This window comes from Mytilus californianus, unplaced genomic scaffold (genome assembly GCF_021869535.1).
Source record: "Mytilus californianus isolate M0D057914Y unplaced genomic scaffold, xbMytCali1.0.p SCAF_11, whole genome shotgun sequence".
Taxonomy (NCBI): domain Eukaryota; kingdom Metazoa; phylum Mollusca; class Bivalvia; order Mytilida; family Mytilidae; genus Mytilus; species Mytilus californianus.
In genome coordinates, this window is record NW_026262593.1 from 22,245,912 (window position 1) to 22,269,852 (window position 23,941).

Consider the following 23,941-nt stretch of genomic DNA (forward strand, 5'->3'; position numbering starts at 1 on the left):
CTTTAAAAGTTTTAAGTATATTTAAGCATTAAATAAAATTCCTGTTCTTTTTCAGCTTATCGAACATTGGAAACAACTATTTTTCCCAACCGCTATTCTAGTAACCAGAGTTTTAAAAAGCTAAATATTTAGATTATTTTATATTAAAACTTTTCAATTCTTTTGTATTGCTTTGATATTGGTCAATTTTTAGTAATTTGAAGTTATTATAATTTTTATAATAACATAATTTTGATTTTTTTTGTCTGTTTCACAATAAAACATTTAGTGAGTTTTAATCATTATAATAAATCCCTTCAGTCTGTTTTATAAATGTGCTTCGGTGCAGTTGTAACTCAGTTATAGAAAATCCTTGCTTTGATCTGTAAGTAAACCCAAATAAAACGATAATCCTTTACTAACTTATAAAGTATGATTTACATTCATTCTTCACAAGTAAGATACATCAAATCCTACAATTTCATTAGTCGAGAGCACTTTGCTATATTCTAAGTGTTAATTGACAGTAGCTACACTTTATATAGTTTGTATGTTGACAAGTAAATCAAATTGATGACCATTGTTAACAAAAAGTATTCTCACGACATAATCTTAATCCATAGATATTTCATAGTAACGCTAACACGACTAATAAATGCCTCTTATAAAATTGTTTGAACATAGTTTAAAATCTTGTTTTCCGAATAAAATGCCCTTCTTGTGTAATAAAAATATAGAAACTTGATTACTCATGTGAAATAATGATTTTTGATACCAAACATGACATTAAAAGATGAAAATGATAAAATTCACAATATCACGCATGTTAACAACACGATAGATGAATCAAATCTCCTTATACATCTTAATTCTAGATTCTCTCAGAAACATTCAGGCAAACTTTTGTAACATTTTGCACCGCATTTTAAGAGTCTCGAGAAGTTTGATTTAAAGCTTTACGACGTCAAATGGGTAGAATGACGAACGAACGGACGACATACACACATGATGGCAAAGGCTCACTTGGCTTTTAAGACTAGGTGCACATTCATTGTAAAATATTATAACATTAGAAGTAAAAAAAAATCTCAAATAAGTAATTATATTTATTTAAGGTATAATGGACGTTTTACATTTGAACACAGTTAAAAAAAAATTACGAACTTTCGACGGTCTAAATTGTAACTGTAAGAGCCTTCACTTTCATAATCACGGGAATAGATTGATTGATTGATGCCTATTTTACGCCGAATTATAGAAAAAGCCAGGGGAATAGAAAGGGTAACAAAAATTGTAACTTCTAATAATAAAATTTATAATAATAACATGTTATATTATATTGAACTATATAAAATTTACCTAAATATACCTATTTTATGAATGTACACAAACGTAATGAGAATCTGATTGTAAATGTAATACACCTATGTTCATACAAATTTATCCATTTACATTTTTGTGGCAAATTCAAGTAACTGTGTTTTTACTCCTGTTATTTATCATTCTTATTTCCAAATAAAGTGATTAAATGTACGGAAAATATCAAGAATTCATTGGTACATAAAGTACAGTAAGCAAAATATTGTAAATCAGGAAAATAACAACATTATTGTTTAACTTGAAAACAAACAAGTTTAACTTGAAAACACACAAGTTTAACTTGAAAACAAACCAGATTAACTTATTAGTAACAAAATATTTGTACTTCCAAAGGCGGAAATATGTCTTCATACACGTATACTGTAATTTCAAATAATTACAAAAAGTATTGAAATATTTGCAATAAAGAAAAAATTGTGAAAAACGCCAAATTTGAAACGAACCTAGGTAAGATTGGAAATGTTATTTGATAATTATGAAGATAAGTTTAGTGTCAATGATTTACTAGTGTGGAATATATATTGTTTTATTACCTACAAATAAGTAACCAAATGTAATAATTCAAAATGGTTCTAAAAGGTATAAAATAGACTACAAATTGCTCAACAAATATGTCTTTGTTCAGAGGTATAAAGGGACTATAAACAGAGGTGACTAGAAAATGGGAGAATTACGGAAGTCTAAAACTTCCTTTTTTTACTGCCGAAAATCCACTAACAGAGACTGCTGTGACAGTTATGTGAACTGGTAACCCTGTGGTAACTGAAACTGATGATGGAATACCAAATGTAATACTGGTTTGTTTGGTTTCCTGCCATTGCATTATATTAACTCCTCCTTGTGTAGATCCAGAGGACACTTCATAGAATAGATCATTGTCTGATGTGAAAATTTTGTTCCACGAAACAACTACTCTGTTATTTATCCAGTTAATGGACATGGTCTTTGTTGCTGTAAAGAAAGGATTAAATAAGAAAACTTAATGCAATAAATATTTTACAAAAATCAGTATGTATTATTTTAGTTATGCAGCAAAAGTATTGAACACTTAACAGATAAGTGTTACCTTTTTATTACATTATTTCATTTTTCTGTTTTTTAACTAAAATATGTTAAGTAGTTCATAAAATACATTTGTTTTGAAATGTAAGATTAAACTCATCTTGTTCAAAATTCATTGAAATCCTTAGCCAAAAAAAGTCTTTGTAAAACAAATTGATGGTATAAAAGAAGACCACTAGGGTGAAGAAATTTAAATGAAAATATTATTGCTAAGGAAATAAAACCTCTCCAAAGAATCGGTTGAAGGTTATCTGGCTATTTAGATTTTTGCAAAGTGTACTGTCCTAATATCTATAGTTCTCTGTAGAGTTCATGAAATGGCACCTTTAAATTTCTTCATGAAATACCAATCATTCATTGATCAATTTGGCTGTACAAACTATAAAGTCCTAGTGATAAAAATACATGTACCAATATCGCAAAATGTCACATACTGTCATTGCAGAGATAACAATTATGAAACTACAAATGTATGCAAATATAGACTATTGACGAACAATTTTTAAGTTCATTTGGTCAGTACAGAAAAACAAAAGCTGGAATTAATTGTGTTATACTGTTTTAATTGTTGCTCCCCGCCGTCAAATGTGTTGATAGCTGTTCAAATATTACTACCACTCACCTTTTAAATGATTCTTTACAATAACCATATGTATAGAGAATTTATGCAACACTGTCATAATAGCTTTGAAGTGGAATTCAACTTTTTAAGGATTGTAATTATGCTCTATTTTACCACCTTGCACTTTGTTGAAATGAATGTGATTTATTTTCAGGAGTTTGTTAAAATTTCTGACCAGTTGAACAGTTTGATTTGATAAAAAATTTGATTAAAAGCAACTGAGTGAGAATTTCGAATGATATGCAATAGAATGAGCACAACACTTACAATCAAGTTACAATAAACTCCTATTTATGAAAAAAAAACATGTTCAATACTAAATGATGTTATGTTATATTTATTCAATATCAACTAATTCATTTCTTCATGAATTATAGTCTCTTTTCAGTAGATAACTAGATTGTATGAGGGAAATGTTGACTGCATTACTTTACTAGCCTTTCATAACTTTTATAACTATAAAACCAATATAACCTGATATTGTTTATTTTTTATTTGCAGTAAATGTGTTTCGCTGCTTCTCATAATTTTTTGCAAGTTTTATTTTTCTGTACTGACCAGTTATAATTAAGATCTGCACTTCAGTAGTCTATTATTGATAAAAGTCTGTCATCATTATCTCTTGCCCTGACAATATATGTCATTATCGGGTATTGGTACATGTCGCACATGTTTTTTTGTCACTAGTGTTTTTTTGTAGAGCTAAATAAATCAATGAATGATTTTTTTTAAAGGAGAAATTTAAAGTTCATTTTGAATGAACTCAACAGAGAACGAAAGCTATTGTTTAAATCAATAGTACAGTACACTTTAATTGGACAAAATTAAATGGCCAGTAAAATACCAACTGATTTTAAGGAAAGGTTTAATCGATAAAACGAACAGGTAAATAAATGGACCCAGTTATAAAAGATAACATACTTTCTACTTTTGGCGAAGATATATCGATAGTTGAATAAGATGTAACTTTACTGCTTGTTTTAAACAATTTGTTAATAGCTTGAACAGAGATATTGTTTGATCCCTCTTTAATAGATATCTTTGTAAAATGGGCATAAAGTACATCTTGAACATCTGCAAAGAACATCAACTCTGATATGCCACCATCTTTATAAAAGACCTGAAAACATATTTTTTATACAAAATTACTTCAGCAGCATGTGTATGAACATAATTGCAATCTAAACAACATATTTGTAGTTGAAGCAGCAGTTTTCCTATATTCAAACACCACAAATAAAATGTAAATTTTTAAACCCGTCACATTCTGACTATGCCTGTCGTTTGTTGCTATATGTCATACTTTTTTTCCGTTTATTGTTTTATACATCATTCAGGCTTTTACTTTTCTCATTGGAATTGCTTATCAGTTGTCATTAGGGGCTTTTTATAGCTTATGTTGTTGTAGGGGATTTACCCATTGTTGAAAGCCATACGGCGAGCTTCTAAGTCATTTGGTCTCTTGTGAAGAATTGTTTCATTGGCAATCATAACACATCGTCTTATTTTTATATGACAGTTTTAAATAGAGGGTACTATTCTGTATTCAGGAAGCTCACGTATCGTGTGTGTTTACACACCATAAATCTCCTAAAACTTTGGGTATTCCTGATGAACAAAAAGCAGAAAAAAACATTAGCCAAGGCTAGAAGCAGCCGTCCTAGACAAAGCCAACAGTTACCTCTCTGTATATTGAATACATAATGTATCAGAATGTCACGAACCAGTGTTCACACCTTCAATCACCAAAATTCTCCTTGGTACACTGTATTTCTCGCAACAACAACAAGAGTGATTTTCACCTGAATAAAATCGATTGAACCTGTTCTATAATATGTTTCTTTGCTGAGTAAAAAATACAAATAACTTTTTTTAAACAATCTACCTCGTATCGTTCTACTCCTATATTGTCATCAAATCCTGTCCACTTCAGTCTGAAATTATCTGTAACTCCTTGGTATGAGTCTCTCGGGTTGTACTCTGTCATAGACAAAGGCAAATTCTCAACAACTGCTGCTGCCACTGATGGAGGTTGGTCTGAAATCTTCACTCCATCGGATGACATGACAGAGGACAATCCTGCATGGTTCTCACATGTCAATGTTGTATAAATGGTATGGCCAGTTAATAAATTGTAAGGAAACTCTTTGTAAGCTGTTGTAGTCGTCACTACTGTAAATGGTAATAGATCATTCCCTCCAGGCTGGTAGCCTAAACAAAGCATTTTTTCTGCCAATAACTAATATTTTTTTGATACAAACATTTAAAAAAAAATATAATGCAAGGTATGTGTTCGTTGTATTAAAATAAGTTACAATCCTCCAATATCCCTATACACAAATGACATAAGTAAACTCGAAAAATAGTTAGCAGTTTGAAAAAAAAAATATCTTCATTTTCTTGATTTAGCCTACCTCTGACTCATAACTGACTTTAAAACCCAACTTCAACACAGAATCATGTTACATTTTTTATTCGATTGATTGACTTTTTGAGCATTTTCCTATTGGCTTCCACTTTATTGATATTAGACACTCGTTTGCATTACTTTTAACCATATATTTTATTTTTAGTAATAATAAATATTTTGATTAAAAGATATCTAAATACATTAAGGACCATTCAATCCAAGTTCAGATTTATTTGCTTCCGTTGTTTCAGTAATGAAGAATGCAAATGACAGCTAAAGTTAAAGCCAATAACTACTATCAACTGTCGCTGAACAGTTTCATTCAACATAATTGAAAATATTGTATTGCTTATCAATTTTGCTGTCTACAATTACAGTCTATCTTTTCTTCAATACCTTCAGACGTGTTCATCCCAAAACGTGTCCATTTCGATCAAATGTGTCCTTAAAATCACATAATGCCAAAACATGCCGAACTTAACTTCCCTCAAATGATTTATTATTTTCTTCGCTCAAACGTGTCCGATTTATACCTTGACCAAATGTTTGTGACTATTTCTATTTGCCGAAACTTGTTCCCTTTAAGACACAAAAAGGTCATAACACTTATAGCGCTGACATGCCTTTTGTTACGTAAGTACTGTCTACGGTTACAGCAATAATAGTGGCACAATGGAAGATAACGTGTTTCTGCTTGTGTAAAAAAAAAATTAAAATAAACCGCTACGAAAGTACACCAATGTTTTTAGAGGACCTTTAGACAAGATAGAGCTGACATATGTGATTACGAAATTGTTTTATAAAGCTGGACACGTATGGGCGTTCTTTTAATATGGACACCGCCAACAGCGTCATATACTAAATATACATGTTTGAGCATATAGTTCAACCATATGGACATGTTTGGGGGATTGGACACGTTTAAAGACAATGAATAGTTTCGGATTTTTACATGTTTATAACTATAATTATACTTTTCATACTTTTTTACTTCTAAAAAAAAGAAAATGACAGGAATTTATCATAAATCGTCATTTCAGGTCATAACTCCAACAAACAGCAAGTATGGTCATTATCCCTAACGTGCCTCAAATGGAGGTGCTCAATTGGTACCAATCTTGTATTACAACTCCAGTTTCCGATGCATGTCAAATCATTGAGGGAAATAAAATAGTCAATTTTTTTCTGAATTTTTTGGTGGACTAAATTTTTTCTGTTTGATTAAAAGTTTGTGCTGAATTGAAACATATATATAGATTTAAAAAAAATCTCTCATCTTTTTGGGGATATCAATCTAGGAAATAGAAGGATATCATGTTTACTAGAAGTGGTGCGGCCAAGTAAAACAGAAAGTAGAAAAAAAAAATAGATTTGACATCAGGGTTACATCACTTTTTATTCTTTGTGGCATGACCCACTTTTTTATCGATTAAATCACAATTTCACATTAGTACATACATGATATGAACATGAATTTTTTTTCCTATGAAGCATTCTTTATTTTTTTTATTTTCAAAGATCAGCTGTTTTGCATGTAAGCCTTTGGAGCAGTCAATTACAAGACTGCAACCTTATATCTATACTTAGTTAACACTAAATATCTGTGATATTAGACATGTTGCCGGTTTTAGCAAGTGACTATGCCTAATCATGTGTACTGAGTTGAAGAGCAGAGGATCATAGAAAACTGTAGAATAATCAAAAGTTTGCGAAGGACAAATTTACAAAAAGATGTTAAATGTACAAATAGGAATTTTAAAGGTAAGAAGACGAAACATGAGTTTTTTTTGGGGTATAGAAATTATGGAACATTAAATCTCACTTCCGACCCTGAACATTTGATAAAATACAAAAACAGTCCATCCTACGTATTTAAGATTCCTATATGTGCAGACGAATTGAAGAAAGTGCTTCCATTACCACTTTACGAAATGAATAGACCCCGTTGATGGTTTAAGCCATTCACGGTTTTTTTTCTTCATAATACTGAACACATTAGCGGTTTGAAATTTCAGTCTTCTTTTATAATTTTCAAGACTATATTCAAAATACAAAAATATATATAAAAGAATGTTATTTACGGTTAATGAAAGTTATTTGTGTCAGATAACTGTTTTAGTTATATAAACAATTTTGTATGTCCTGTATTGCTGATAAATTTTGCTATTTACAATTTCTGTCTATCGAATTTAACTTTCAAGATATCATCATGATAATAAGTGAAACTCAATAATTTGATAGAAAAACATATAACTATTTAAGGACAATAACTCCTATTTTAAGCAAACTAATCATTTTGGTAACCATATAAAGTGTGTATTTGCCACAGCAGTCTTTCTTTATGTGATGTAGTGTTCAAGATATCAGACAATATCATACATATTCCCCTTATGTTCTATTTATAGGCACAGTGGCCAAGTTGATTGGTTTTAAGCAATACAAACTACTACTACAGACACTCTCAGGATGATTCAGGCCAATTTGTTTGTAAATCGGCATTGTTGTGTCAAAGGAAAATATTTTTATTATTAAGCTTATTAAGACGGATAAATGGAATAACTCATATTAACATACAATAAAGGGAGATATAAATATATGAGAATTTCGTAGTCGTGTTAGTGGCTGTTAAAAGACAATATATTTGTAGATTTGTATTCTATTCTTTAAACCACTTTGGTTAAATAGCTGTTACTTCGTTATGAAAATAACTTAATGGTTTCCATGAGACATTTTGAAAGCAGAAGCTAAAACTAGCGGTATAAATGCATCTTTTCCAAAAAGGATAGGTAAGAGGAATAAACAGTTTTGCAAACTAAACAATCTGCAGGATATATATATTACCTATAGCCCATTTACATAACAGAATACCAGATTCAGGATCTTCAACCGCCCAGTTAGCACGCACTTCATTAAATTCCCAGGCATCTTCATCTGTACCTTGAAATATGAAAGTACATGAGTTACCATACCAAGAAAATAAAAATGCTATGAAATGTAATCCTTCAGTGTAGGACAGAATATTAAAGGACTCACCAGTTGACCAGTGAACCAATGCATTATATGGTTGCTTTGTTTGCTTTCAACTTATGCTTTTTGTCTACATCTTAGGTATTTTCATCTTCTCTTCATTTTGTTTAAGAGGTCTCAGTACCTGACTGATCTTGAAAATTTATCTTAAGTGATCACTAGCTTGTCAACAATGAGACCGTTAGTTCGAACGCGACTTTGGTAAGGTGCATTGGACTCTAATCTTAATTGATTAGTAATATTGAGGGCCTATAGTTTTCTGCGGTTGACCCGGCTTCCTCTATCAAAATATCTAAGCACTGTAAGTGATGTGGGACAGTTTAATGAAAACTGAATGAAAGTAATTATGAATGGCATTGATTTATCATAATAATTAATCATACATGTATAAATATAAAAAAAGAAGATGCGGTATGATTGCACATAAGACAAATCTCCACCAGAGACTAATCGGGGTAGAAACTAACAGCTATAGGTCATTGTACGGTCATCAACCACCTGGAGCCTAACACACACTGCATTGTATGGCTGGATTGCAATATTTGTGAATTTTGCTGGAAAACAATTTAGTTCCCAAGTTCGGAAAAATGTGAAAAATTCTTCATACAATTCGGTATAAGCAGGTACACAACATGTGTAAAATCTTTAAGCTTTAATATAAGGGGTCATGGTTGAAAACTGTAGAAGTTGCAAACTTGAATCTCTTCACATAAATCTTTTTGAAAAGTGACAATTTTCCATAGACTTAAAAAAAAAATAAAAAAATTCTTCAAACAATTCCATAATAAAAGGTGAACGAATTCAAAATTGTGCTAGCTTCCTGTATATTTTTCAGAATATCGGTTTAAGACTGTTGGAGGAGCACTTTACTCGACCATTTTATCCTTTCATCCGACACCATCAAAGTATAGCTTACCAACAATGAGGTCAAGATCAAAAGAACCTTACCTGATCTTGAATAATTGTACACCAAACAATTATTCAATACACAAAAAGTTGTTGTTCTAATATTCAATATCTGAGAAACAGGTCTTTCCATGAAAACTGAACTTTGACAAATGAACCAAGCAAAATAGGTCAGGGTCAGATGAATCCTGCCACACATATCATGCATATGTACACCTTAAAATTAGTCTATACACTAAATGCTATTGACTAATGTCTCAAGCGTCTAATAAGCGGACAAGATACCACCACGAAAACTTAAGTTCATTCATTCACCAAATATAGTTCACTTACAGTATTTATGTTAACTAATTAATGATTTTAATCTTCACCACTGATCATGAGATGATGTCAGGTCAATATTAAGTGAACCTTGTCTGACGGACATGATACGGGTTATGTTCTTCTCATATATTGTATGAAGGTATGATACTAAAACCTAACGGGAGGGATTGTACTTAATTTTCATATGAAGAAGACATAATCTTTTAGTCGGTTTGGTTGGGGTCTGGAGCTTGCATATCAGTAACTGCTAGTGGTCCTTTATAAGTGTATGTATCATTGTCATTTTGCTTAGTTTCTTTTGTTACCTATTCTGACATCGGACTCGGACTTCTTTTTAACTGATTTTTTAATTGTGAGTATTGCTATGTGTTTCTTTATTATACATTGGCTAGAGGTAATGGGGGAGGGTTGAAATCGCACAAAACATGTTTAACCCCGCCACATTGTTGCGCCTGACCCAAGTCAAAAGCCTCGAGCCTTTATTAGTCTTGTATGTTTTTTAATTATACTCATTTATATGTTTTGGAGTTAGTATGACGTCTATTTTCCTGAACTAGTACAAATTTTTATTTATGGGCAAGCTGAAGACCACCTCCGGGTGCGGGATTTCCCCGCTGTGTTGAAGACCCATTGGTTATCTGCTCTTTGGTAAGGTTGGTGTCTCTTTGACGTATTCCCCATTTTTATTCTCAGTTTTATTTGAAAGGATTCCATATACCAGAAAAACTTGTCATACTACTCATAAATAATTTGAACAATGGCTCTGATATAGCCAAAACTGCTGAAAGTGGCGTTAAAAAACAACAATCAATCAATCAATCATTTAATTAAATTTGCTTTGTTCGTCAACTTTTTTTTCTCAAGAAAATGGTTCTGAGAATATGCAAATTAGTACACGACATGTAAATTGACTTCAATTTTAAAATGAATACACCCAAACTGTATTATAAGTACATTTTAAAGTTATAGACAAAATGCAAAATTGATTAACAAGATTAAAGTCCTTGAACTAAGGAAAAATTTCAAAATATATGAATGTGAATATCTTTATGTGTAAAAAAATTTACTGCTTAATATTTCAAAGATTGTCTTAAAAGGTCCTGTTACTCAGGAATGACAAACCAAAATATGTAAAAATCGAAAGGGTGCTTTCTTGGAACTATCAAAATTATCATGAAATGTTATCAGATTATTCTCTTGCTTTTGTACAACTTGTTGACAGAAAGAGAGACGGAGAGACAAGGGTATACCATAATACATCTTTTAATGGCTGGTTTTAAAAGTAATTATAACATGTTTCATTTAATTTTTTTCAATCTAGTCCAACATGGGACTTGAAATAATTGTTATTAACTAAAATATTGCATCTTATTAATAACACGTGTTTACCTGTTCCGTCATTTACAAATTGAAACTCAGGAGGTGTCAGGTCCACCAAAATGGGATCAGAAAATGACACGCCCCTCAATCCTGCAGCATTAGTGGCTATAGTTGTCACATAAATATAGGTGTTGTGGACCAGTGTTACATTATTGTTAACTGCAAAATTCATAAGTCCCACACTTCTGAATGGTTGGATCTGTGTACCTCCCTCTGAATAACCTACAATGTAAATAGAGTTTATTAATCTCATACTTTTGAATTGTAACTTATATGTAACTCTATCAGGATTACAAAAGGTCATTTGAATCAAACTGTAGGAGACTGAAGTTCGAAACTTTAAAGTGAAATATATTTGCTGATATCCATAACAACAAACTATTGTATTTGATTTTTAAATAACTTGTTTTAATAGTAATGCTTTTGTTGAGAGATGAGCTGTTACCACTAAGAAATGACTGTTTACTTTTAAACATTTAAATAAAAATCAGAATATATCTTTTAAAAAGGAGGGTTTAGCTAGCTTTAAAACCAGGTTAAATCCACCATTTTCTACATAAGAAAATGCCTGTACCAAGTCAGGAATATGACAGTTGTTATCTATTCGTTTGATGTGTTAGAGCTTTTGATTTTGCTATTTGATTAAGGACTTTCCGTTTTGAATTTTCTTCGGAGTTCAGTATTTTTGTGATTTTACTTTTTAATATAAAAAAATTACCTATAGCCCATGTGTAGTCTATTATTGGTGATTCTGGATCTTCGAAACTCCATGAACCATGAATAGAACTCCACGCATGTAAATAAATAACATGTCCAAGCACATGACCACTTGTGGCACTAGTTGTTAAATTAACTTCCTGTACAGAAATGTTATCTAAATATATTCCTGTAGTCTTGTCTGTACTCCCTATTGTGATATTAGCATGAGTATTGATGGCTTTAAAAAAGAATGTGTGAGCATGCCATGAAATGTTCTCTCGACTGTCTTCTAGTTCATGTCCATCATGACGATATGGCTTTGTGTAAATCAAAAAGATGTGTTTTACACCATCAAGTTGTATAAATCCTTCTTTATTTGCTCCAACAGAATCTGTTATTGGCAAATGGCTGGAGAAAAATGAGATTTTATATAGATATCCTGCCCTGAATGTTTCAATCCACTGGCTAGCACTTCCTCTTATAAACAAAAAAGATCGCCCATCTTTTGCTAAATTAACTTCAGATGACACAACTGCCATGCAAGTTAATGGTGAAGGTGTCCATGACAATGGATGAAAACTCTTGGAAATCATACAAATATCTGTAGAACTGACATTTTCAAATTTAACTTCTTCTCCACCTGTGTTTTCAAATGATGTGTTATTTCCAAATAATTCTGTAGCAATTATGAACTTTTCCGGAATAGGAGAAGTTATGTCAATTATGACTCCATCAGAGACAACAATAGATGATCTTCTACCAACACCATCAATAGCATACACTTTATTGTATATTTTTTCCCCTGAAAAGATTAAATAAGAACAAAATAGTCGCTTCATGAGAAACTATGTGTGGCAAATATTTTATATATCTTATTTTTTTATTTTATTTAACTTTTTAAAACTTTTTGATGTTTAGAAAATGAAAAACACTATTTCTAGATGTCTTGAATCAGCATTAACAGTGGCCTACCCTGTAATATATCTGTAGATAGATTCTTTGATGCAGAAACTCGAAGTCCAACGTTGATCCACGGATGAACACTGCATTCTGAATTTGAGTAAATTCTGTGTACATGAGTTGTATTCCCTACACACCAGAAGTATGACTGAATACCAGACTCTGTATCTATAAATCCATGCCAGTGAGCTGCCACATTGTCTGTTGAGTTTTGGTACTCTATGTCCAATATTCCTGTTTTTCATAAATAATATTAATTTTAGAATAATATCACACTAAGAGCTTCTCAATATGCTACATTAGAGGGTCATTGTATATAAATTGTCTTAGGATTTTTACTTACAAAAACTTATTTTCTTTTCAAATTTATTCAAAACATGTTCTTTCTAGTACCATCTTATACAAGACGCTCCACAGAGCCTGAATTAATAAATATGTAGAAATATGCACTTTTGATATCTATTTATCTTCATTAGTTGTATTCTTATAGGTCTTGCATTGATAATTATTTGTTACTTTTTACTGTTTTCTTCCCTGTATATTACACTTTGTGCAAATTTGCATCATGGAGTAAAAAAAATCTACATTGAAGATTTGTTATATTACTTTGCTGTATATGATTTCTAAATATTATGGCTTTCTTTCTTCCTTTGTTTCTGGCAAAAAAATCTTAAAATGTGTAAAAATAGTCATTCAGGGACAACAAGTCTTAAAAAGAGCCATTTGATAATTCTAGTCATGTTTGACATGTTTGTAGATCGTATTATAGATGATGTCTATAATGGTTTCTTCAAAATAGAAACAAATTACAAAACAATCTTTCTAGGGTAACAACACCTCGTCGGTCAGTTGACAAATTTGGCTAAGTTGACTTATTTGTGTATCCTATTTTGCTGAACTCATTTGGTTCTAATAATTTCTCTCTATCTATTATAGATTTTGCACAAAATGAAAAAAGGTAAAAACCATCATTTAAAGGCAATTACTGATAAAAGGGATCATTTGAGATTTCTGATCAGTTAAATTTTTCGTAGATCTTATTGTTCTGTTCATTTTCACTGTTTAAAGCTTCTCTCTTTCTGTTTCAGTTTTTCAAGATAACAACTAAAACCTTTGAAATTTGGCCCAAACAAATACCTTTCAAAGGCGATAAATCTTAAACTTTTTGTCCTATTTTTCGTTGAAGATAGATATTGACGTACAGACCAAAACCTCCATGTCAGATTTACTCTGACATTTTTAGATTTTCAGATAAAACCCAAACCTTGAAGTTTACTGTTGACTGCTGAACCTTTATTTTATTTACATTTTTATCTATTATATCTATTTGTTTTGCTCAAAATTTTTGTCAATATGAAAGATTTTTGTTTCGACTGTCATACAAGTGAGAGGTTTAGCTAGCTATAAAATCAAGTTTAATTCACCATTTTCTACAAAAGGAAATGCCTGTACCAAGTCAGGAATATGCAAGTTGTTTACCATTAGTTTGACTAATAATTTTTTTATCGCAATATTCTGATAACACCACATATATTTTAGATGGTTGTTTAAGAATTATACTAGTATGCTGAATGGTCTGGTTTCAAGATAAATGTAGAACAAGCACCTGTGAGCATTGCATGGCGATACATAGACCCCTACCGGTTAAAAATTCATTGTATTGGAACAAAATTCTAACTTGATCAATAACTTGTCATGGTGTAAACTATATAACAAATATCAAGTCAATATCTTCCAGCATGACAAAAAAAAAGTGTTGAAAACTGATTATTTAGGTGAACATAAATCTGCACAAAATCATCAGACCAGAACTAAATTCGAACTTGATGTGTAACGTGTCATGATAAAACTATATGCCAATTATCAAATCAACATCTTCAAGATAAGCATGACAAACAAAAAGTGTGGAAAACTGAATATTTCAGTGAATTTTCCAAGTCCAAGGACCATAACGCCGAACAAAATCATCAGACCGGAACAAAATTCAAACTTGATTTGAACTTTTCATGATAAAACAATACACCAATATCAAACAGTATCTTCATACATGAAGAAAAAAGTGTGGAAAACTGAATTGCCGGACTAACGGATAGACAGACAGACGACCGGAGTGCAACCTACAATCCCCTTCGACTTAGTCGGTAGGGGACTAATACACAAAAGTAGTATAGATTGAGAAAAAGAAACATAGCCAATATATTATGTGTGTAAAGTAGGGAATGGAGGTTGGTTCCAGCAGATTTTCGCTCCTTGGGTATTAAATGTTTGGTATATTTACCCAAAAATGGAAACACTTAATTATCAACCCAAACCTTAAGAGATTGAAAGAACAATACAGAGTTTGTCAAACGAACAAAAAATAAATCCAAAAATTACTAAGTCTTATGATACCAAAGCTAAATCACGTATTTTTAACATAATCAAATCCAAACAATGGGTTACTAAACCAATTTGTTGATAATTGGTTTTCTTCTGATTATTTTTTTTTTCTTCCGCCTAATTTTTTTCTTGCGGTGTATTTTTGTTTCAAAAGATGTTGCTTAGTTTTTTGGTATATGATATGATACAGTCTATACGCTTTTGAAACTGACCCTGTTTAACCGAACACTTTTCTTTGTAAGAGTTATCTCCCCAAACACTGTTTTTCTTGTTATGAGATCTCCTCAGCAACCGTAAAAGAAAGTGACAAATTTATTTTTCCAAATTGCTCGTTATATCCTCAGGATGTTAGGTTTTATTTAGACGGAAGCTTTACGAAGACTCCATATGAGAGTTATTTCCCCTTTTGTATTGATATAAGTGAAATTTATTTGTAACTGGAAAACCATAAGTGATAGAGGCCTAGGGTCTTTTGATTTGAGGTCCCTGGTCCATAAAAATGAAAATGAAGTCAAGGTCAAAGGTCAAGGTCATGTTAAAAATTTTGATTTTGGCTTGTTATCACTAATTTTCAGAAATCTTATAAGATATCGACAAAATACTTTTACAGAATTGTAAGTTGCGACATGTCGCAACACGTAAATTTGAGTTGAAAGGGTACGGAGACATTTAATGGGAGTTTTCTCCCCTTTTATATTCAAAATTACATGTATGGTGATATAACTCATTCATCTTATATAATTGAGACCTAGGGTCTTTTGATTTGAAGCCCTTGTTTCATGACCTTTAAATTGGGGTCAAGGTCAAAGTTTAATTTGACGTTCTATTTTTTTTCTTTTTCTTCAGCCTAATTTTTTTCTTGCGGTGTATTTTTGTTTCAAAAGATGTCGCTTAGTTTTTTGGTATATGATATCATACAGTCTATATGCTTTTGAAACTGACCCTGTTTAACCGAACACTTTTCTTTGTAAGAGTTATCTCCCCAATCACTGTTTTTCTTGTTATGAGATCTCCGCAACCGTAAAAAAAAGCGACAAATCTATTTTTCAAAATTACTCGTTATATACTCAGGATGTTAGGTTTTATTTAGACCGAAGCTTTACGAAGACTCCATATGAGAGTTATTTCCCATTTTGTATTTGGTATATATGAAATGTATTTGTAACTGGAAAACCATAAGTGACAGAGGCCTAGGGTCTTTTGATTTGAGGTCCTTGGTCCATAAAAATGAAAATGAGGTCAAGGTCAAAGGTCAAGGTCATGTTAAAAATTTTGATTTTGGCTTGTTATCACCAATTTTCAGAAATCTTATAAGATATCGACAAATTTTTTTACAGAATTGTTAGTCGCGACATGTCGTAACACGTAAATTTGAGTTGAAAGGGTACGGAGACATTTAATGGGAGTTTTCTCCCTTATCATATTCAAAATTACACGTATGGTGATATAACTCATTCATCATATATAATTGAGACCTAGGGTATTTTGATTTGAAGCCCTTGTTTCATGACCTTGAAATTGGGGTCAAGGTCAACGGTTGATTCGACGTTCTATATTTTGACCTTTGCTTTTACCTCATATATATACATGATAAAGCCATGGGACTTTTTGCATTAGGTTGCAAGCCATTTGACCTTGAAAAAGCCAACCGGAAGTGACCTTTTGTAAACCGGAAGTAGCTATTTATTGTACTAAATTAATGTAAAAGTATATAGAACTATATATTTTTGGAATCAGTGTCAAATAAACTATCAAACAATACCGGAAGTGACATTTTTTAAACCGGAAGTAAAAAATTATCTCCCTTATTTATCTTTTTTTGTATAGAAACCATATATTTTTGGAATGAGCGTACATTAAGCTGTCATTTGACACTGGAATTGACATTTAAAACCTAATTTTAATATTTTTCATATCAAAATAGATCCTTACTGGTGGTAAGACCTTCAATTGTTCTCTGAACAATTGGTTTTTAATTTGAAATATTTTTTCTTTTGTATGGCATGATAAACGTGACAAATTAGAAAGAGAAACAATTTCTGAATTGGTTGGAATTAGCATGTTTAATTTAAAACAATTTATCAAAGGATTAAAATCAACTTGGTTAAGAAAAATAGAATGCAATTTTACATAATTACAAATGAAAAAATACGGAAGCTCCATTGCAAGATCACTCACAAAATTCGGGGAAAATAAGTTTGTTTGTATGGACTAAAAAGAAACGAAAAAGAACACATATTTTGGGATATCAGAAAAAAACAACCTAAAAAGTCTTAATTTATTATATATACAGAACATACATTCAAAGCGGACACGTAAATATTGTAGCGTATAGAAATAAAGCATTGAAAAGAGCGTACTTCAGCTGGAACCCCTGACGCCAACTAATAGAACAATCATACAAGCACACTTTTGACTAATAGAAATATCCTCCCAATCCAGATTGTCAGTTTTTTTTTCAAATGATATTCATTAGTTTGTTATATCATTCAAAGAACCAACTTTATCTCTTTTTCTTGATTTTGCAGATTTAACTATGAACCAATCGCCGTAGTTATAACATATATTATTAATACATGTTTTTTTGCCAATAAACACATTACAAAAAAAAAAACCCAACTTATTATCATATACGGATGTAATGAATGAGGTGCATATTTCAAATATAGTTCTGTGTTGATTACTTCACAAATTGGATACCCTTAATCATGCATGTATAATGCAAGAAAACTGTTGTAAACTTTATACGTTTGATCATCTGGGAAATCTGCAAAAATACCAAAATAGGTACAAAGTTAGATGCTCCGATATACGAACAAATAGTCGAGGAAGTTGTATGCCCTGGGTTAAACGAAGGAGGTTAAACAAGAAGGATAGAGTCACAAGGGGTCATAATTACATATCTGAGTTAGAATGGAAAATCGGAAGATAGTATTATAAACCGTCCGAGATAGTAAAAAATTATCCTTTTTCACTGCTTGTCAGTAGACTAATTGACGCAAAGAGGAGGCTTGGAAAAGATCCTGATTGTTACACAGAATACCAACCGGATGTTTTCTGTCGACCTATTTCTATCTTCATCTGATAATGGTCGACAGTCCAATTTTCCGTTACCGAAGCAGTAGAGCTTGAACTAGAATTTGATTTACAAATATACTACTTCTCTGCAAGACAAACCACTCAACCAACCTGCTTTTCTGTCTTACTGCTAACTATGGAATTCAATTTCACCACATGACATAGTTGAAAAAATGTACAGGAAAAAATACCCATAAATAAAGAATAAATATACTTATACTGTCGACTGTCATACAATTGAGAGGTTTAGCTAGCTATATAACCAGGTTCAATTCACCATTCTCTTCATAAGAAAATGCATGTACCAAGTCAGGAATATGACAGTTGTTATCTATTCGTTTGATGTGTTTGAGCTTTTGATTTTGCCAAGTGATTAGGGACTTTCCATTTGGATTTTCCTCGGAGTTCAGTATTTTTGTGATTTTACTTTTTATAGTGGTGATACTAGTATCTGAATTGATAAATTGACATCCATTCTAATTTTTAAGGAATATTTTTCTTTTATTTTGGCCTGAAAATACTGAGTAAGACGATGACTGGTTCTTGAAATTGTATATCAACATATTATGTATGTTATCGAAAATTCATAATCGTGAGGTCCTAATCTACATGCCTTGTCTCTGTGATTACGACAATGAAATATTGGCTTTTAACAAAATCAAAATTATCCTCTGAGTAAAGCGAGGTATGAATTTGGCTTGACAAGAGTGAAAACGTAAAAAAAAGTTTATATATTTTTAATGTTCTTTTTAATTTTTTCGCTTTCAGTCAGTGCAACTAAATCAAAAAGAACCAACAAATTAATTATTAGCAAATAACATTAAATAATAAAGAAGAGATTTAATGAAAAGTTCCAATGTCCAGACGTCTACAACATTACACCCTGAAAAAGACTGAAACGTCTCGGTGGTTCTCGGATAAATTCCTCTATGTTCCAATAAAAAACCTCTCTAGTCGCAAACAGACGCCATAACGAAGTTCCCTTACCAACTACTCCACTTTTGAGGATGTAACACGCAATTTCTTATTACAAGAAGCCAACACAAAAAGTGAAAATCTAAGGCCCTATGCTCGTATCAACAGCCTTACGGTTTTTTATAGATCAATGTGGTGTTGAATATACTTTGTATTCTTCACTTCTTTAAAATTAATTTTGTCATTTCTTGGTCGTTTTCCACCGTTGTTAGACGATGTACTTTCGAATTTCCAGTCAAAAATAAATGCATAGTTAATCACATGCGGACTGATAAATACACCTATATTAGAATCATGTCAAATTAGCGATTCTCCTAATTACCCGAACTCTTTGCGTTGGCAGCCTTTTACACCAGAGGTCATAACGGATGGGGGATAATCATGTTATTATTTTTATATTTTATTATTTTCTTCTGATCGAGGTGCTATCATGAAGATGCCAATATCTTATGCAGTAGAGTTGCCTAAAAATAACAAGTGAAATGTGCTCCAGGATTTACCACCATTTTATTGCCTGCTTATTGATACATATGATCCACTATGAATTATCATATGTTAATGAAGTGTAACCTTACCTAATCCATCATAAACGATACCTGCTGAAGGAATCACATGGTCCACAATGAATCCATCAGATGTGGATGTAGTGTGGGCTCCAGCATAGTTATAAGCTATAACATTGGAGTAATACTTAACACCAGGTACAAGGGTGATTCTAGACATGTTGTATCCTGTTGCCGTCCCTGGTATATTTTTATGTATTGTCCGGATGTCATAACCTAAAAAATATCATCAACTTTAATGTCAAAAAAGAGTCATTTTAAGTTACTTTTTTTTTAAATAAAACAGGAAAATTTTAAAGTGGTATTTTTTGTCAGATATTAAATTTAGCAGTTTCAATGGTCAACACCGTTTGTCCTCACAATTTATCTTCATTAAGGATCAAATTTACGCAAGGGAATATATTCACTACATTTTTTGTATTTCGTTTTAATTGTAATATAAGGGAATATAAATCCATCACGAAAATTTTCAACTTAACAATAATGTGTTGTGATATACATGTGTGTGTCGTACAAAACATTAACATTGTACAGACTATTTGCCCAGGGGAGAAACAAAGGTAAAGAGAATAACAATGCAATGTTTTCAGCATATTAAATTAAACGAACAATTTAGATTGCAAACAGTAACCAAATTCAACCACTAGTATACAAGTTGCTTGCTTGACATAGGCCAGATTGAACGTTAACCTGATAAAGTGTATTATTATACAACATTACTCAGTTGAAAAAAAGCGTTACTGATCAGAGGCAAGCTGATTAACCATACACTGACCTCCTGGAAATGAACTTAGATATAGTCTATAATTTTCAATCGTAGCCTCAGCATTCATGAATTTGTCTTTCCATGTGTAGGTTATAGGTCGTCCAATACTTATATAATCGTCATCTTTAACTTTTGTACCTTGTACTTTTTCTGTTACCTATATACAAATAATAATAAAAAAAATTATACCAATCAAAAAGGGTCATCTGTTCATCACTGAAAATATAGTCTTTTAACTATAGAAGGGATGACTATTCAATTGTTTGGTTGGAAATTTGATATTTTTTACGTAGCTATTCCTTGATATTATCATGACTATTGAAGAGGGGCGAAAGATACCAGAGGGACATTCAAAATTATAGAACTCATTGAAATTACGCACAAAAAAACATGAAAACCTGAATACATGAAATACCAAAAATACCTACCTAAATTCGCAACTTTCTAAAAATAACTTAACGATATACATAGGAAATAATTTTATAATTTATAAATTTATTCATTTCATAGTTCATTGATGACATTTTAGTATATTTTTTTTCACAAACTGGCCAATCAAGAATACACTTTGCCATGAAAAATTTGATTGCTTGGGTAGTAAAATAATGTTTGATATATATGAAGAACGGCTTTGGAAGATAATTTTTCTTCATTATCAACTTTCCTTCTTACCATAGTGCCTCTAACTGTTGCTAACACAGGTGCTTTTGTCATCACATATATACCATTTGTCTTAAACACAGCATAAATGTTGGCGGAATACCAAACTTTAACAAATACAGAATATAGCATTGCATTCTCTAGTACGTCTTTACCTGTGTGAGAGAAGTAAGGTTTTATACTGTGACCATATTAACTCGGATAAGTCGTGGTATTTTGTAAGTTACGGTATTATCAAAGCATCTGTATCTCTGATGAGTCGAAATCTAGGTTAATTCGTGTATATTGCAATGTCCTCTCATAGACAAATGAATAAAAAATGTACCTCGAGTTATCGAAGTTTGGAGTAAAAGCGGAACAAGTTAGAAATATTTAATCCAATATTTAAATCGAATGTTTTCTTTGTGCATCAAAATAATTTTCTTTATTAGTTCTATGTCAATCAATTTATTTGCATAACAATCAAATTGATATTTTATAAACTTACTGTTCGTTGCCAACTTTGATTTTTGACTACGCAGAACATCATGTTAGAGAACACATTTTACCTGAGATAGTTACGTATACAGAACTACTTAATTGACACACACCTGGAAATTCATGAAAGAAACTCACAAGGAAGCTACTAAAGCAAGAGTTCCAAGAGATGAAGTTGAAATCATCCCTTCATAAATTTTACAGACGCCATCAAGAGTTGGTTGACCGTAATGGAATATCTGTTTCACAGATGACAACAGACGTAATAACAATCCCGTCCCTGACGACGGCTATGTTTTAATTAACGTAACTGTAATCTCTCCACTTTTACCGGAATATGACCTACCTATTTATACCTATTACCTGGTTTACACTTACATGAGCAACACGACGGGTGCCACATGCGGAGCAGAATCTGCTTACCCTTTCAGGGTACCTAAGATAACCTCATTATTTAGGTTGTGTTCGTGTTGCTCAGTCTTTAGTTGTCTTTACTGTTGTTTGTCTGTTTGTCTTTGTCTTTTTCAGCCATGGCGTTGCCCGCTTATCTTCGACTTATGAGTTTGAATGTCCCTTTGGCATCGCTCGCCTCTCTTTTATAATCAAACTGATCAAAATTTTGTTAATAGGATAACCATTGACCTCAGCAAATAGCGTCTTAGTAGAAAGATGAGAAATTATACACCTTTTTGTTTCGTTTTCCAAGTATTTTCGTGTTTTATAATTTCTTATCTTTGTAAACGTCAGATTTGAACTGTCTTTTCTATCTCTTCTTTTATCAAATAAATTATTTCTTATACTGTTTATACTCTCAATGCATTCGAAATTGGTTATTAAATACGTTTTCAACCATTACATATTAGGATGATAACACAAGGTTCCATATTGAAATTGTGGAACATGCTGAACTCGTGATTTGGATGACTCGGACCTCACAAGAGTCCAATAATCATGCCTTCAACTTCGACTTATCGAGGTTCAACTGTATCAACATATTCATAAGAGTTGTTAATCAATATATATTTACAGGGGGATGTTGGTCACAACATTTCACAAGGCATTGTTAGTCAACATTGTTAGTCAACATTATAATCAGAGTTGTTAATCACAACATATCTACAGAATGTTGAAAGTCACAACATTTGCAAGGGGTTTGTTAGTCAAGATATTTATAAACGTTGTTAATCATAACTTCACTTTGGAGTTGCAGAGATTGTTATTTACAACGTATTGCCAAAGACAGTTAAAGACAATTTATCCACATGGTTGTGATTCACAGCATATATCACAGCGGATGCTAGTCACAAGGTAATCAAAGAAGATTACTAGTTACGTCATATTCCTAGAGGTTGATGATCACAACATAATCCCAGGGATTGATGGATTTAAAATATTCACACAGGTTGATTGATATAAGAGAGGCGAAAGATGCAAAAGTGACATACAAACTCAATAGTCTAAAATAATCTGACGTCAGTTTAAAATAAAGAAAAAGACAAACACCAGTATACATAACACAACATAGTTAGAAAAATAAATCAACACTTTATGACATTGATGCGTTAAAAAGCGTGTCATAAAAGGTTTGTTCCAAACACTTATAATGAATGGAAATTTTAACGATTTATCAATAAGTAGACCTATACTAGAGTGAATAAAATAGTTCTTTCCATTACCATTTAGATGAAAATATTGCTATTAATAATTCTTTAAATGAATTCTCAACATTCTCTTATTACCAATACATATTTTATAACTTAGGTATCATAAATTAACCCTTGCATAGAGACAGGTCATCATAAATATATGATACATCGTTTTTACCTGGACCAATAGTAAACACAGCATCCATCAACTGACCAGCATCCTGCCACACTTTATCATGTCCTGTGTCAAAGATACCTAGTGGTGTTGACTCGTCTGCATATCCAACACTCCATTCATACCTTTAATATTTAAAATGATGTAAATCCTTAAGGTGTTCTTGATCATGCAACAGAACCTTATGGTTAGGTACATAAGTCACCTAATCCTAACCAATACACATTTTATAACTTTGGTATTATAGTTTAACTTTTATTGGATATTTACCTACTATGGTTCAATATCTAAAATCTAACAAGTAAAAGAAAAAAAAAATACCTACCTCCAACTGTCAAATGAATATTAAAATCGGAAAGTCGCTTAACAAATATAAAATGGCAAAATTGAAAGCTCAAACACATCAAACGAATGGAAAACAACTGACTTGCTACATGCATTATCTAGAAAAAGACATGGATAATTAAATTTTT

The 23,941-nt window shown here is 31.6% G+C and overlaps 1 protein-coding gene across 1 annotated transcript in view; it reads right to left on the reverse strand.

The window, feature by feature from the left end:
- Nucleotides 1–1,072: 1,072 nt before the first annotated feature.
- The window catches only part of LOC127719738 (uncharacterized), a 306,242-nt gene continuing 283,373 nt past the window's right edge, over nt 1,073–23,941 (reverse strand). Inside the window, exons 44-54 of the mRNA XM_052225973.1 lie at nt 23,472–23,593; nt 21,183–21,325; nt 20,520–20,667; nt 19,757–19,960; nt 12,762–12,983; nt 11,809–12,591; nt 11,100–11,312; nt 8,295–8,390; nt 4,929–5,254; nt 3,965–4,163; nt 1,073–2,310 (exon numbers count right to left, since the gene is read on the reverse strand). Coding sequence (XP_052081933.1) covers nt 2,030–2,310; nt 3,965–4,163; nt 4,929–5,254; nt 8,295–8,390; nt 11,100–11,312; nt 11,809–12,591; nt 12,762–12,983; nt 19,757–19,960; nt 20,520–20,667; nt 21,183–21,325; nt 23,472–23,593 — 2,737 coding nt within the window. The 3' untranslated portion in view covers nt 1,073–2,029. The remainder of the gene's footprint in view (nt 2,311–3,964; nt 4,164–4,928; nt 5,255–8,294; nt 8,391–11,099; nt 11,313–11,808; nt 12,592–12,761; nt 12,984–19,756; nt 19,961–20,519; nt 20,668–21,182; nt 21,326–23,471; nt 23,594–23,941) is intronic.